This window comes from Vigna umbellata, chromosome 9, assembly GCF_029865625.1.
Source record: "Vigna umbellata cultivar VRB3 chromosome 9, Vumbellata_1.0, whole genome shotgun sequence".
NCBI lineage: Eukaryota > Viridiplantae > Streptophyta > Magnoliopsida > Fabales > Fabaceae > Vigna > Vigna umbellata.
In genome coordinates, this window is record NC_142173.1 from 35,497,405 (window position 1) to 35,515,457 (window position 18,053).

The following is an 18,053-nucleotide window of genomic DNA, read 5'->3' on the forward strand; positions in this document are numbered from 1 at the left end:
GAGATGTTTCATTCAAATACAATGTTATATCAAACAAAGCTTCTAGAGAAATTATCGTCTGATAAGTGACTCCTAAACACTTTAACCTTGAAAAAGCATCTTATGTTTATAACATCTAATAAATATACATTTGTCTTACCAAACAATGTCTTTATTAATAAAATGACAAATGATAAAATGTCTTGAACATGCTACACTGCTTATCAACGTTCAAAACATTTTAATGCATATACGAAAAAAATACTTCTATGTTTGTATACCTTGTTTCTTGATATTTGTGCAAAACAATAAGACAGAAGGATATGATCAAGATCACGACATCCAAGAAAAAAGATGTTGTGAGAAAAAAAGAACATTCTAGAAATGTTTCCTTGAAGTCATATGCCCTGTCACATCGCATAAGCTCAAGTTTCGTTTAAGGTTGTGAGAAAAATCTATGAACCCTAAAAGTAGATTAAAGTCAAATTTCACATCTAAAGGATACCAACTCCTCTAAAGTCAACTTATCGGTCTAACGATCATCTTTCAAGAGAATATATATATATATATATATATAAAAGAAAGCTTGAAGAGAAGATATCGATGAAAAAACACAAGATAACATAAGAAGAATAACAATGTGAAAAAAAGAGAAAAGCTTAAAATGTTCTTACATCATCTGATGCTCAATATCTTTTAAGAGAGAAATCTTTGTAAAGAGAGAAATACTTTCAAGTGTTACAGATTGTATTGTATTTGAACGTATATCCTCTCGCTAAGAGTTATTCGTTTGTACGTTGTAGAAAATCCATTTTTGGATTTGTTATAAGTTATGGAGAGAACTCAAATACTTGGTTGTTCAACTCAGGTTGAGTTGAACGTTTAGACAGTTGGCTAGGGTTAGATCCTAGAGAGGTTAAACTCCGTCTAATCGTGTTGACTAGAAAACCAGGAGTGGTGAAAATACTCGGTGAGATCTTAGAGAGACAAAACTCGTGTAATCAGAAAATATTAGTGAAATCCTTAAGAGTTCTTAAGTGAGAACTAGGTTTAGTTAAGTTTGAGTGAACCAACATAAAATTTGTAGTTTATTTGTTTTACTATTAAAAAAATTTGACATTTACTCTTGTCACAAAACTAGTGTTTAATACCTCACAATCTTTACACATATTCATATTTTCTTTACAAGGTATTAGACACTGCTTTGCATAAATATTTGAAAAGCTATATTTCATAATTTACGTTTCGTTAAAACCTTTATAAAGCCTTGTGAAACATCATTGTCTGAGAGTATTCTTGTTTGCTAATTTCTGAAACACTAATTAGACACTATTTGTGAAAAGATTTTGAAAACACTATTCCCCCCTATAAGGACTTAAGGAAATGATCCAAATCACAATTTAAAGTGAAGGATATCCATCAACCTTCCTCCTCTATTCAAGGGAGAAAAGTTCAATCTCTAAAAACAAAGAATGCTTACATTTCTTGAATCATGTCATATTGACATGTTGGATATTGTACCCAATGGAAACTTCATACCTCTAAATAAAGAATGAATGCATCTTACCAGAAGCTCTTGGACAATGGATCACAAATCAAGGTATGAAGCATCTGAGAATATCAAAGCTCATCTAAGATGAAGACAAAGAAGTCGATCTATGCTTAATGGCTAATCCAACCTATGATACGTCAGACGACTTTGGCAATGAAGTAGACTTTAATGATCTTCACTTTTTTATTAAATCATATGGTGAACTAATGTTTAATTCTTCTAAGCTAGCAAATGCGTCTTAAGAAACAATATAAAAATGTGTCAAAAGAAAATGAAACTTTGAAAAATGATTTAGCATCCTATAAAGACAATTAAGTGTCTTTACAACATTAAATAAGTGGTTTCAATGAAAAAGTTGAAACTTTAAAATTGGAAACAAATGAGGTTAGATAACAAAAGATGCTTTATTCAAAATATTAAACAAAACTTATGAAGGAATTAGACGTCGAGACATGTTAGTAAATAATAGCAAATATTTCCATGATAAAACAAGTTTTGGCTTTAATGAAAAATTTAGAAATCATTCATGTTCAACAAGGTTCATCAAATTTATTAAAGTAGAAGAAAAAAACTTCAATGATAAGTCCAATTCTGAAGAGAAAAGGACAAGTAAAACTAACAAGGTTGGACCCAACTTTAGATGGGTACTAAAGAATCAAATTATCTCTCTTGCAGATTTGATGGATGATAGGAGATAAACTCCCACCATAATGTCAAGACTATGGACACTCACCCATTATAAAGGAAGAAAGGTATACATTATGAAATCTAAGGAAGAAGAAAAAGGAAGAAACAAAAAATAACGAGAAAGAAGACAAGACAACAAGAATTGGAAAGGTAAGTATGAATGTTGCCTTATCTATTAATCACATATAGGTTCATAGTTAAAATATCATAGGAATCATCGTCTAATGATATCATACTCAATTGTATGATTTGATACACATAGTCTAAAGACATATCATTATGCATGCATGATGTTTAGGATATATTATCCAAAAACGTCTCAACATTTATATTGTTAAGATAAATCGTCTTCTTACTTTGCATTCCTGCATAAAATTTGATGCACATAGCCCAACTAAGAGGCCCATTAAGAATTATCTAGGGAAAAGAAAAGGAAACTTTCAAAAATCACCTTGTCAGCAAAATGGTACCACTAATGCAGAAAAGGCTTTAAACGTCTGTTATTTTGTGCTTTTTACGTCTGATCCCGACCTGACGTCTATTCGGGTGACGTTGATAGGACGTCGAACCCCAATCAGATGTCTATATAGACGTCTGGCCTGTACAGATCGGATGTCTATATAGACGTTTGACCTGTAGATATCTGAAAACCCACTCAAATGTGAAAGATTGGAAATGAAACAGAGTCAGAAACCAAAGTGTATAGGAAGTTGGGAGCGCAAAGAGTAGAGAGTTGAAAAGTTTAACTAGACTGCCACCTCATTTTATGAAATAAGAATAGAAGAAAACGTAGTTAAAACTTACTTTTTATTTTTTTTTAAATTTGTAACTAAATATTGCCCGTCCCTAAAATTTAAATAAAATTTTATTTTTAATTCCATAAATTTAGAAATGACTTTTTGTCCCTTAATACAAATTTCATATTTTGAATTCCTCAAATTGAAAACTGTTTTTCTAATATTCCAAATTCAAAATATCTTTTACTCCACAAATTTAAAAACGGCTTTTAATTTTTTTCTCATTGGGAAATGAATAATTTTGATTTCCAAATTTGATGTTATTGAAAATTTATTGATGTAATTATCATTTATTTAATTTGTGAAAAAACCATTTAATAGTCTTTGAAGCATCTTTCTTATTTCTAGCTATCCCTTTGCTTATAATATTGGCACATATGATTGCTACTGACAACTGTAATGATTCTTCCTTTCTTATACTTTTCTTGTTTTTTCTCATGATGGCATGAATAAAGTTTTGACTTTTATGTTTTGATTTTGGGATTAAAGTATAGTTATTTTTATTAATTAAAACTTCGTGCAGCCCCTCTCTCCATCTTCTTTTTCTTTTCTTTCTTTCGTTTCTCTTTCTTACGTGTCTAGATCTTTTTCCTATCTCTTTCCTATCTCAATTTTCACTTCTAATTTTTTATCTTTCTTAAAATTAAATTACACCCAAAACAAATTAAAGAGCTAAATAATATTTTAGACCGATTGAATTTTGAATTAAAATAGGTTTAATTTCTACCATTTTTTGAATCAATTCATTTTCCACTTAATATGTAGTCTTTTTTTTGGTAACATTCTGTTTTTCGATTTTCTAGATATTAGTTTTATAATCTTAGAATCACGTTTTAATTTTTGTTTGGATCCTATTGTGTGTAGAAAAAAAAAATTAAAGAGGACAAGTTGTGTAAGGGATTATTTGTTTTAGGAACTTGGATTAAGGTAAGAAAAACTAATAAATTGTTTCTAATCTTATTTAATTATAATTTCATGAATTGAAATTATAATGAATATTATTTGGATCTTGAAAAAGAATGAATTGTGATTATGAGCAATGAAATGAAGATAGATAAAAACTGGTTTCAGGAGTTTGAACAAATTATTTTTATCATCGGTAACATTATTGGATGAAAAGGGAACTTGATTGTGTTTTGAGTTTTGTATGTATTTGAATTGTTGTGTGACATCTGAAGTGAGTGTATTACAGTATTATAGAAATAGAAAAGATATTAAAAGAGTTGAGTTATGGTTGAATCTATTTCTCCATAAAGGTTGGATTTTTAGTTATTTGAATTTCTCTGTAATATCTTAATTCATTTAAGATTGATTAGTTAAAGAATCTATTTCTCCATAAAGGATAAGAGAATATTATTATGGTTTTCATTGATTAGTGCGTTAAAGTATGACAGAAATGGTATTGAGAAAGTTGGGTTATGGGTTGATTGTTGTATTTATAAAGTTTGAGAGATTATTAGACCTGACGCAAGTGAAGTTCTATGTGCTGTATGTATGATTTTGTGAACTAAATTTGTAGCACCCCTCACGGATGTTACTAAAAAATTAGAAAATTTTCACTCATATTCTAAACATATATATTAGCATCATAAAAAAAATTAAAACGTACATTTATTTCATCAAATAAATGTTTCACTTTAACAAAATTTATTTCAAAGATTAAGAAATTATTTACAAATGTCAATAATTAAAATTTATTCAAAATACATTTGACATAAAAAAAATGCATTCCTAAAGCAATCTCCAAACTCCTTAATGTTATGTATCCGAATCATCATATGCAACATTATTTACTTACGTATAACATAAGTCATACTATCATCACAAGTAGAAATCACAACCATGAAAATGAAAGGATGAAATAACTTAAAAGAAAACATAATAATTATTACTTTATATATATATATATATATATATATATATACTATGCAACATTATTTACTTACGTATAACATAAGTCATACTATCATCACAAGTAGAAATCACAACCATGAAAATGAAAGGATGAAATAACTTAAAAGAAAACATAATAATTATTACTTTATATATAATATATATTATATATATATATATATATATATATATATATATATATATATATATATATATATATAAAATAACAACACGTCATAACACACATCATTCAATCTTTCGTTAATTTATACAATAACACATAATCAAATAACAATTATTGTTGTCTCGCAAGAGGTTCAATCATCAACATAACTCTTGCATGTAACTTTCCATCCAAAAACAACTCACCTTTAAAGCTAAAGCCATTCTTCCTTTCTACTCTCTAGGAGTCTCCAAACAAAGCATATTTCCTCTGGTCCTCTTCAAGCCTTACAGGCGAAGTAAACAGATGCTACTTCCCACCACTTTTCTAAAGCGTTTCTTGAAGATGTTCACCTTTAATACAACTATGTCGAGTCCACCACCCCCTACTACTCTCCCAGAGACCACATTTAGAGTCCTCGGGGTAAGCTTCCAAAGACCCTTCAAGGTTAGCTCCCAGAGCCGCTTCATCTTTGGTCGAGACACATCACTCCTCGCTGCTCTCCTAAAAACCATAGTTGGAATCCCCAAGGTTAGCTCTTAGGCCCTATTGCATGGGTAGAAAGAGAAAATTTAAAAAAAAAACAAAGTTGTGTAAGGAGTGGTTTATTTCAGGAACACACATTAAGGTAACACTAATGTCATGAGTTTACCGTCCAAGCACTGAATAGTCAACACTAAAAATGGCCGGTGACATTTTTGTAAAAAAATGTAATTATTAAACGTCGTTTAGAATTGTAATTCGATGTAAACGGATATAAATCGTTGAATGTCCTAATGTTAGACATCAAAAGATTAGTGAATTCAATAAAAATTTGAGTGGAAAATTGAAAATTCATTTATTTTATCTTAGCGCGCGAGACCCTCTTCTCTTCTCAAACTTTTCTCAAATGAAGTTTGACGACAATCACATGTAATATTTCTTTCATTTGATACAAATTCATGTTAATTAACTACTTTATGTATGATTTTCGTTTGTTTTGACCGATTATTTTTGTGCTCTTGTCCTTCATAGGTGCATTCTGCTTTCTCTGTCATTGGTGACGACACTTTATTCCGACGAACCCACTTTTTGAAGGTTAGTTTTCGTTTTCGTTTTCGTTTTGAAGAACTTATTTGTTGAACTTGTTTGTTATTTTTTTTTGTCGAACTAGTTTGTTGTTGTTTGGTTGAACTTGTTTGTTATTGTTTGATTGAACTTGTTTATTGTTAGTTATTGTAGTTTGTTGTTGATACTACACTAAACGTTCATAGTTCTTACTTTATAAAATACCAAAAACTGAAATTTGTTGTTTTTCTGCTTTTCAGGTTTCATACAGTTGTAAAAAAGGATCACAATTAATTAAAAAAAAACAAAAAAAATGTTTATTAACGTCGTATATTGACAAAATTCGACGTTAATTTAACGTCAAATTTTTTAAATTCGACGTCAATTTAACGTCTCCTGATATGACGTCGTTCGCGAATTCGTCGTTAAAAACCCAAAATATTCGACGTTGTACGCGATTTTTGTACTAGTGTAAGATAAGCTAACCAATTATTTGTAATCTTATTTAATTACAATTGCATGAATTGGAATTATAATGAATATTATTTGAATCTTGATAGAGATTGAATGTGATTAAGAGTAATGAAATGAAGATGGGTAAAAGTTGTTTTTAGAAGTATGACTTAATAGAGATAAATTATTTAATGGTGACATTGTTGGATGAAAAAGGGAAACTTGACTATAATTCGAGTTGTTGGATGTATTTGAATTTCTATATGATCTCTTAATTGAGTGTATTATTGAAATAGAAAAGGTATTGCAAGGGTTAGGTTATGATTGAATCTATTTCTCCATATAGGTTGGACTTTTAGTTTGATGTAATTGAATTTCTCTATGATATCTAAACTAATTTGAGATTGATTAGTTAAAGGAAAACTACTATTAATATGTTTAAATTGTTAAAAAGATAAGAGAATATTGTTCTAGTTTTCATTGATTAATGTGTTAAAGTATGACGTCAATGGTATTGAAAGGGTTGACTTATGGGTTGATTGTTGTATCTATAAAGTTTAAGAGATTAGTAGACCAAATGCAAGTGAATTCTATATGGTATATGCATGATTTTGTGAACTAAATTTGTAGCACCGCTTCAAAATGTTACTAAAAACATAGAAAATTTTCACGTATAGTATAAACATATTTATTTTGCATTATAAAATAAAATTAAAATGTTCATTTATTTCATCAAATAAATGTTTCACTCAATAAAATTCATTTCAAATAATAAGACAATATTTAAAAATAGTCAATAATTGAAATTTATCCAAAATACATTCAAAATACAAGAAAATGCATTCCCAAAGCAATCCCCAAGTTCCTCAATATTGTGCATTCGAACCATCATCTACAATATTATTTGTTCACATATAACACAAATAATACGATTCTCACAAGTAAAATCACAACCACGAACATAAGGGTAAACTAACTTAAAAATATAATAACTAAACTTATATAATATATATAATATATATATATATATATATATATAATATATATATATTATATATATATATAATAGAAATAATACGTCATAACACACCTCATTCAATCTTACGGTAATTCATACAATAGCACATTATCATATAACAATTATTGTTGTATCCAACAACATTAAATCCATGTGTAAACACAACCCAAGAGGTTCAATCATTAATATAACCCTCACACGTAGTTTACCATCCAAAACCAACTCTCCTCTAGAGCTAAAACCACTCTTCCTTCCTATTCCTTAGGAGTCTTCGGACAGAGGTTACTTCCTCTGCTCCTCCTCAAGTTTTACTGGTCAAGTACATATGTATCACTTCCCAACACTATACTAAAGAGCTTCGTCAAGCGAGGTTCACCTTTGTTACAACTACGTCAAATCCATCACTCCCCGCTGCTCTCCAATAGACCACAACTGAAGTCCTTAAGGTTAGCTCCAGGATCCCCTTATCTCTAACCGCGACACACCACTCCTCATTACTTCCCAAAGACCACATTTGAGTCTTTAGGGTCAGCTCCCAAAGTCCCCTTAAGGTCTAATTCTAGAGTCCCCTAACCTTTGATCGAGATGCATGTTTCTCATTCGCACTATTAAGTAAATATGCAAAACCGAACGAATTCTTAAACTTATCATATCATAAAAAAAATTAGGTAGGTACTGAATAAATTATTTTTTAATTTTTCAGCTGTGATTTTTTTTTAAGAAGTCGAATGAAATAAAATAGCTTAGCATCCATTTTTTAATTAGAAAGTTTGATTCATTTTTTCCAATTGAGGGACGGAAAGGTCCAACTTGCAATTTGAGAAACTAATTGCAAATGCAATTACTATGGGGGGATATCATCGGTCACACCAACAAATATAGCACTGTCAGTATTAATGGACCAGCAGCAACATTTTCCGAAATTAAAATTTCCAAAAACAATTTAAAAAATAATACAAAAACTAGAAACATATTTAAACCTATTTATTATCACCCTATCTTCCTCCCATCTATTTCCATGAACCCCAGAAGATGAGACAATAAATGACACTATATACTTTTGTCTCTGGTTTTCCTATCATCATACTATTATATTATTTCTTATATCTAGATTTTTTCGTGTGGTTGTTATTTAATAAGTGTTGACCCGTTATTACTTGGGGTCCACCCAACCTTCCCGTGGATTATTGGAGAGATGCGTGATCACTTTATTTACCGATGTGGGTCCTAATTACACACCACCTTAATTATATTTCTACACATCACATTATTTAACCTCTTCTTGTCGTATCACGTGTTTTGTGCTAAATGTCTCTTTTCTCCATTTTTTTGTCTCTCGTCAGAGTTATAGAAATTTCAGAAAGGAAAAATAAAATTTCTTATTACAAAACACACAGAGATGATACATAGATACCTCTGATAAACACAACACCTCTGCAGAAAAATCTCCATATATCATCAATACATTATTTCTTTCTGTTCCCTTCCTCGATTTGCATTGGGTGTTCAGTAATTTATTTTTTTCTTACAAATACTGAATGTACTTGCTTATTTCATCGTCACAGATTCCGAGATCAGTATTTTCAAACAGGAAACATGACGTTGAACTAGAAGACTCACCCAAGTTTAGTTCAGAAACACTGCATTCAGCAGCAGTTGGAGCACAATGTCTGAATGAAACGTAGTTAGATGAAACGTTTTGCCAATTATCTTCATTGTCTGAAAAGCATGAGGGTGTGGTCACCTGATTGAATATGAGGGAAGGACTAGAAGGGGACCCAACCACGTTCATTATGTGCGGTCCATCCTCAAAAGGGCTTAGAGCATTCAAACACTCTCCAATTTGATCACTGCTAATAAAGCTACCATCACTACCACTGTCTCCTTTTTCACTGCTTTCCAGTAATTTTGAAAAAACAGCTTTTGCAGATTCAAGACCGTGAACTTTATGAGGGAGTGAAGTAGCCATCTTGTTCAGTAGCTGAGCAGAACAAGTTACTGAATGATTTGATGAGGTCAAATTAGGCACAAGGGGGTCTCTGTTACCCTCCTTTTCTACTTCAATTCCGGTTTTAACCACACTATTATCACCGTTGCTTTTCCCAGCAACAACATGTTGATATGATTTTATTGCTTCTAGGTACCCAGATGAAAGAATTTTACTAGCAACTCTGTTGAGAAGCTGAGTTGAGGATGACATTGTCTTTGGTAATTTGGACTGATTAGATTGGTGTGGAGTGGCATTTGGGCCATGGCAATCAGTTTCCTTTGATGGAACCATGCACAAGTCACTGGATTTTGATTCTGTGGAACTAGCAGTGCTAATTGGTTTTGAACTCGATGGATACGCATCATTCTTTTCATAGTGCCTTTTCAGATACGAGTTCCAATAGTTTTTTATTTCGTTATCAGTTCGCATTGGTAAATGCTTTGCAATGCTTGACCACCTAGCAGGAACCAAAAACACGAAAGCGATACAATGTATTAAAAAGTTATCCACCATTTCCACTCAGTAAGGTCCTACATATAAAATAAGTTGCTTTACCAATTACAATTCAGTTTCATTAAAACTGCTTTCTAACTTACAATATTTTATCCAAAAAGTCTTTGTTTTCTTTATATCCTACTTATGGAAACATTTATTCAAATGATATGTATCTAAACTAAACCAGTATCTTAGTTAAGCTGCATAGCTGCATAAATGAAAATATTCTGCAGCAGGGCATCTAACCAAAAACATTCAGAACTGATAGCAGTTAGATCTTTCACCTGTTGCCAAGAACAGCCTGAAGTTTTATAATCTTCTGCTCTTCTTCCGGACTCAATTTTCCTCTCTTAATGTCTGGTCTGAGGTAGTTAAACCATCTCAGCCTGCAACTCTTTCCACATCTCTGAAGACCTGTAGTACACAAGAAATACTCAAAAAAGTTGCCCTCACTCTACTGAACGATGATCTCCAAGACCAAAACTACTGAACGATGCTAGCCAAACTAATTCTAAACAACTCTGTTTCTAACCTGCTCCAACCATCTTAAAAAGATGAATTTCAACTTCAACTCAATCTCAGAAACCAACTTGAAATGTGAGATTTGAACACACTCACAAATTATATTTAATCATATACACATCGTATTGATGATAAGTTTCCAACAAATCAGAGGCAATGTTAACCCTGACTAAGTGCAAGCTATTTACCCAAATACATGTCTAAATCAACAGCAACAACATAACACTGAGTAGTGATGGTGAAGCAGTGAAGAGTAAGAAGGTTAAAATTTGAAAAAAGAAAAAAAGGAAAAACTGACCAGCTTTCTGAGGAAGGGTACGCCAGCTTCCAGTGCCATGTTTCTGAATGTAAGCAATGAGTTTCTGGTCTTCTTGAACAGTCCAGGCACCTTTTCTGAGTTGCTCGTGACTGCAGCAAGGAGTTCTTCCCATTTTACAGCATCAGGAGGTGGTGAAGGAAGCCATGTATGAGTGGCAGTGGAAGGAGATTGAGGAGTTAGAAAAAGAATGGTGAAAAAGTGCAGTGTAAGTGTGTGTCTAGGTGAGAAAGGGGTGTGACTATGTATGTATGTTATGTATGTGTACTAGATGGACAAATTAATGAGGGCATTGAAAGTGTGGCTGTAGCTGCTGCATGTGTTCAATATAAGCCTCTCAGAGTAGTACGACCACTTTGAACATTGATGGCATGTGGGGACAAAACACTGCTGGACTTATGGAGATACGATTATTGACAATGTGACAAATGGAGGATGAATTGTTGCTTGCAATGGATGGCCCTCAGAGTTTCACCTCGCTAACCTCGCGCTGCATGGAGGAGACCGTTTAGTCCGTCGCTCACAAATTTAGACAATAACCATAGCCATAACCAACACAACACCAATTATATGTTATTGTCTCATACGCACACATGCATACATCTATGCTCAATGGCTAGGGACCAGAGTAGTTGTACACAATAAATTGTCATATATGACAGAGCTGCTTGACTGAGACATTTTAAAACCATCGCATTTTGTTTCCAAACTCTTTATATGTATAGAGTTCCAACTTTTACTAATTCTTTTTTTTGGTAAATACGTGATTTGAAGTGATATCTTTAACTTTAACTTAATATTGAAATTCGTTTATGTATGAAATTTTAATATATTTTAATTTTTAAATTTTAAAAGCAAATAAATAATATTTTTTAAATTAATTATATTATTTTTTATGTGTTAAATAGTTAATATCTAAATTATTTATATTATTTGACATATTCTTACTTTAATATCAATTAAAAAACATAGATGATAAGTCTAAAAAATTTAATATAATTTGATTAAAAAAATATTTTTATTTATTTTTAAGTGTAATTAAAGACAAAAATATATTAAAATTTTGAATAAAACAAATTATAACCTCTAATTTTATGTTAAAAATAAGAGATTAAAAAAATATTTAATTTTGTTTTTATTATGCATGAATACAACAGCGTAATTAAAGTGGCAGAAAGTAAATGAGAGTACTTTAGACCAAATGTACTGTGATATTAAATCTTGGTATAGATTACGTAATAACCTTAAAGATGAAGAATTTAGGAAGGGAGGGAGAGAGTGGTTTGGTCCTTTTTACCGTAATGGTATAATTTTAGGTGAGCTTTTTACTGAATGGAGAAAATTTTGAAAAATTTACAAGAACTGTTAAATCGAGCTTGGAACATAATTTCAAACCGAAGGAATCATGCTGCTAAAGTTAAAAGCACGATTTTACTTTTTTTTTTTTTTTTATGAAGTTGGGGTTAAAGGTTTTTTTTTATGAAACCGTTTCACACGCACAAACTTAGTACACCAGTTTTTTTTTTTCTTAAATCGTGTTTGGAGAGACGGATTTTTTTCTTTCTTTTAAAGTATGCAGCCAGACACGTTTTCACTTTTCTTTTTTATTTTTTTATTCGTTTTATTGTTTTTTGTTTCATACTTTTTAAAAATCGTGCGCGTGAAAGTTTGATCTTTAAATTTTCTGCGTAAGATAGGTTTTTTGTTTTATTATAAAGAATTTTGATTTTTTTATTTATTTGAAAATGTATTTTATTGTTTTCTGAGAAATTATAAATTAACATATATGGTGTTTACTCTTTAATTAATATTTATAGTTTAAAAAATGATTTTATTATTTTTTAATTTGAGTTTATGTTGTTAAAACAACTTAAGTTTTGCAAGGTGAACTAACATGACTTCATGAACTCCTGAGAGACTTCGGGTGACTCTACATTGACCGACGAGAGTACATATTACTATAGTTTCGCCGGGAGAGCGCTAAACATGAAGATCAAAGAAGTGGAATGTTACTTAGGTCACACCAACAATGTCCTCCCTCTACCAATATGCTACCAAACACCATTAAGATCAAAGATCGAGTTTTTGCCATTTTTCTTTCTTCTATTGTTCTAAAAAGAAATTGTTTGTGTAGTTTGATCGGTTGCTTCTTCTTTTGTTTCATCCATGTGTATGTAATTTAAGCCAACAAAGTCTATTTAAAAAAACTAAATAGAAATATAAATCTTGTTATAATGGTGATGTTACTTATTTTTCCTCTTCTCAATAATCAAATAGATTGTTTTTCAAAGACTATTTTAGGATAGGTCAAATATATTACTTTTTGTCGACTATTTTCGAGATAGAGGTAAGAAGTGAGTTAATAAATTATCTTGGGATGAAGAATGTAAGAATACAAGAAGGTAACACTTTTTTATACCTGTCGTTAGAACATATATAAAAAGTGAAATGTTTTATATCACTTCTAAAATTGATATAGAAAAGTAAAAACATTTTATACCCATATTTTTATACCGATTTTGAAACTCATATAGACAGATTTTTTTAACCAATATAAAAAAAAATTCATAGACTAGTGATATATATAAATAAACTCTACTAACCAAAATATCTAATACAAGAAAACTTTCAATCAACGTTAAAAAACATTTATTTTATATGTTCAATCTGCTTATTATTCTTTAAATTATTCATCTACTTATTCATTTTATTTCTCAAATTACATCCAATGAACTATATTATTTTACTTAAGAAACTAGATTGTGTAAAAATATACTAATAAATATAAATATTATTTTAAAATTAAAAATCATCCACGTTTATTTTAAGTTTCTTAAAAAAATAATAAATTACAACTTTAAAGAAGTAAAAGTATATGATATATATATATATATAACAAAACTCGTGTTTGGAAGCACATTTCTTTATTTTGAAATTCTGTTCCGAAACACAATTGACCCATTCTTTGAACTTTTTAAAAAAGTTGTTATTTTCATATAATTAATCTAAAATTATATCTTTTTAAGTAAAAAAAACGAATATTTTTCTACTCCCTTCGTTACTAAATTTATGAAGTTTAGGTAATTACAAAAGTGCTTAAAAATATCTGATATATTTTATTTAAAACTGTACCATTTAATATCTACATATTCTACCACGAAAAATATAATAATTACTGCTAAAAAAAGTACAAAAAAAAGAAAAGTAGTGTTAAGAGTTTAAGAATAAAACGGAGAGATGAAAAAAAAAGAAGGATGGGACGCTGTGAAATTATCCACCTCACTCAATCATTTAATAGTTTATCCTTCTTCTATATATTAACATCGCTGTTACCAATGAATAATACGGTATGTAGTGCAGCCTCGTGGAGTGTCGGTATAGTACTAGTTAAAGTACGCAACAAATACCAACACATATACGATCATTGGGTGTATTCATTGAATTGTTACAACTTCTAACTTTTGTAGACCTGAATTATTATTCTTTTTGTGTGTTCCTTTCCAACGATTTCCAGTGATTTAAAAGCATATTTGTGAGATTGAGGAGAGATGAGATTTTTGCACATGAGAGAAGATTTGAAGGTGAAATCTTTACTTTTACAATCATATCTCATGTCAATGAAGTCTACATGGTTATGAGTTTGGGGAATTCCATGTAACATACATGTAGAGAGAACCGACTCTATAATAGATTAAACCGATTCCATGTTAATATATATTGCCAGAGAATTGATTCCATGATTCCTGTTAATACAACTGATTCTAGAATCGGTTCCTTAATTATATATGTATTTTGTTTCCTCACATCCTATTCCTTGTAACCCATCTTTTGTCAATTAAAAATACAAAAAATGCACTTTAGTTTAATCATACTTCATACCGTGTAATTTTTTTTTCTCCTCGCTTGAAGAACTGCATCCACATGATACTGTATATGTAATTTTTTACAAGCAATTAACCTGAAAAACTTTCAAACAATCCTTAACAATAATAAGTAAATAAATAATAATAATAATATATTAATTTTAACTATAAAATAAAATAATAATATTATATTTTAATTTATTAAAATATTTTTTTAGTTCTATCACATTCATCAAATCTTTCAAAATATTTACTTTCAAATTTCTTCACTTTCACATCTAAATATCTTAAAAGAAATAACATAAATTTTACATTCAAATCCACCCAATTTTATTTACTCACTCAAATTTATCTTTGGATAAAAACACATTTTAAAACAAACTAACTTTATATTTAAATAATTATAGTTACACATAATTAATAACACAACAAATGTTTATTTATTAGTGAATTAAAATTATCAAGGTTAGATGTTTTTTTTTTCAAATATTCGTTAATATTGTTGAAAATGTTCGTAATTTTTAAGTTTAAGATGTCATTGTTCAAGTTTGTAAAGGAATAACAACTCTTTATTCTTTGTATTTAAGTTAGTACATGATAAAAACCACTATTTGATCACGAACATTGTCATGTACTACATAAATGCATGCATTGATCAATCAATATGAGTATAGAAGAAGACATAAATCATTAATTATATAAAAAATTAGATTGTCAGATCCATCAATAAAGGAAGATGAGATCTGCAAGTAGCCAGTGCATGTGTGTAACCATTACGTTTCCATTTATCTAACTTAATTGTTACATTCAATACATCTGTAGATTTAGCATTATCATAGACAAAACTATTTGCACACAACTCAAGATTTATGATATTAAAAGTGGATATGTAATCTCAACATTTACTCTCATGAATGTGAACATTTGACCATGTTTCACATAGGTGAGCTGACTAAAATAAAATAATCATTTTTGAACATTTATGATAAATAAATCATGACAACAAGCAATTCCACACTCACAACATACGTCGATTTCATATACATCTCTCCTAATTAATAAGCATGATGCTATAAATAATCATGCAATGATTCAATAATGGATTGCCAAGTTGCATACCTACACTGATGTATACATACTTTCCTTTTTGAGTTTAATTTAATAATTCCTCTAATATAGTATATCTTTTGAGATTGTTTTATATTGGTTGTTTAATATTTAACGTGGAATAAAATGACGATAAATGAGTAATTTATTTTTCGAATTTTCTCAAATTTCTTTTATGTAACTAATGGTTAAAGAAACTTTATTAGACTTGTAATAAATGTACGGTGAAAATAAGAAAAAGTAAAGTATTTTGATCTCTAAAACTAAAGAGGAAAGATGAAAAATGATAATTTGTTAAAATAAGTATAAAGTTACACTTTAAATAATATTACTGTTTCTTTATTCTTTTTTCCTTTTTTCATTACTTTTTTTTACTCTTACCAGTTTTATATTATACTACTCTTTTTTTCATGTTTTTTTTCATATATATATATATATATATATATATATATATATATATATATATATATATATATATATATATATATATTGTTGATCTAAGTTGTGTCAATCAATTCAAGAAGCATTAATATACATTGAAATATATTTTCAAGTTTAAAGCAGTACTCTCACACTCCTCTGGAACTTGATCTCAATATACCATTCTAAAGTTCTTTTAATCCTTAACTTATGGTGTAATATAGTTTTGCAATCATTAAGAAATATGTTAGATATGCTAAAGATGGGTACAAAATGGAATCAATTTGCATATCTTAAGAATTTACTAAATAAATTTAGGTGCTAGTATAATTATTTCTACTCTTAGCGTTAAATTTTTTGAAAACTTAACATGAAATATGATTAATGACTTCAAGTAATGGTACTCTTGAGAACTTAAGGGGGCTTTTTGGGTTGAAGAATATTATCACTCAAGTTTCAAAGAATAACTCTTTTGATGGATTCTTTGAAAGATTATTGGATGAAATGTAATTTTAAATTTGTGGAATCCATGAAAAGGAAAAGGATAAAAAAATACAAAAAAAATCAAGATAATATTAAGAATTGGAAAATACTTTGTGCCACGGAAATTCCATGAGATTAGCAAATGGATATTTGTTTCTTTTGACCTAGCCCACAAGAAAATAATTTACAATATTATGAATTGGAAAATCATTGTATCACCACAAGTGTGAAGAATTTTCACTTGTAACCTAATTCATAAATAAGAAACTCTAAGAGAGAAAATTCTATTTTTTGTTTTTTATTTTTTTGCCAATGTGGGAGACAAAGATAAGCTAAGAAACAACACTCTAGGTTGCGTCACTCAAATTTATGGGATAAGCAACTATGGAGAATCGTCACTTATGACTTTGATTACACCAGATAAGAAACTCAAAAAGAGAAAAATCTATACTTCTCACTCAAATGGATTACTCAGATAAATTGAAATCATGTGTTTGGAACATATTCAAAATGTTCTTAAAATATTTCTAAAAGATTGAATTTATAGAGTTTTTAAAATTCAATTTAAAATGATTATTTAGGTGTAGTTGATTCTAGAAGAGGAAGTATGAATAGAACTTTAAACCTATTAATCAATTATCATGTACTTTATAAATATGGAAATACATGAATAACAAATTAAAAAAATAATCAAAATGTTTAATTGATTAAATTATAATTAAAACCGTTTTTCAAAAAACATTTAACTTTTTTAAAAAATAGGCTATATGTATTAAGTTATGTGCACTTATGAATTTTCTTGTATAAGAATCACACACACATGTGATATGAAAGTTTTAACAATCAATAAATATCCAACAGCATCTTCATTAACATTACCACCGAATTTCACTTGCTTTTTTAGAAAGTTTGAGCATATTCATTAACATTACCACCAAATTTCACTTGCTTTTCTAGAAAGTTTGAGTTGATTCCATCCTTCAAGTCTAATACCTTTGGTCCTTTATTGTTTTTATGTTTACATGTCCAAATTTTTCATAATGGTGACAAGTAATATAATTTGTTCATCTTATTCTTACTCTTTAAGCCATGTCCTATACCAAACTTGTTTGGAATACGTCCAAAGTTAGAAAAGATAAGGTTTAAAGTCTGAAAGCTCTAAAAAAAATTTGAAATTCATTCTTGCAACATAAAACTTTTAAATATTACTCAGAGATTGAACTACAATTGGTGACAAGTGATAAGTATGAAAATTACATGTTTTCAGA

General features: G+C 29.4%; 1 protein-coding gene across 1 annotated transcript; it reads right to left on the reverse strand.

Annotated features, from left to right (window-relative positions):
* Positions 1 to 8,943: 8,943 nt before the first annotated feature.
* Positions 8,944 to 11,220, reverse strand: LOC124844174 (uncharacterized). Its single transcript, XM_047321058.2, has 3 exons — positions 10,895 to 11,220; positions 10,359 to 10,488; positions 8,944 to 10,036 (listed from the first exon to the last, which is right to left on the reverse strand). Exons 1-3 carry the CDS (start codon positions 11,025 to 11,027, stop codon positions 9,115 to 9,117), a joined length of 1,185 nt encoding a protein of 394 aa, XP_047177014.2. The 5' UTR covers positions 11,028 to 11,220; the 3' UTR covers positions 8,944 to 9,114.
* Between the last annotated feature and the right edge of the window lie 6,833 nt (positions 11,221 to 18,053).

Excerpts from the sequence above, each read along its gene's own strand:
- LOC124844174 (XM_047321058.2), bottom strand. The coding sequence starts at position 11,027 with ATGGGAAGAACTCCTTGCTGCAGTCACGAGCAACTCAGAAAAGGTGCC. Across the intron at positions 10,489-10,894 it reads TACCCTTCCTCAGAAAGCTG|GTCTTCAGAGATGTGGAAAG; the intron begins GTCAGTTTTTCC and ends TGTGTACTACAG. Across the intron at positions 10,037-10,358 it reads CAGGCTGTTCTTGGCAACAG|GTGGTCAAGCATTGCAAAGC; the intron begins GTGAAAGATCTA and ends GGTTCCTGCTAG.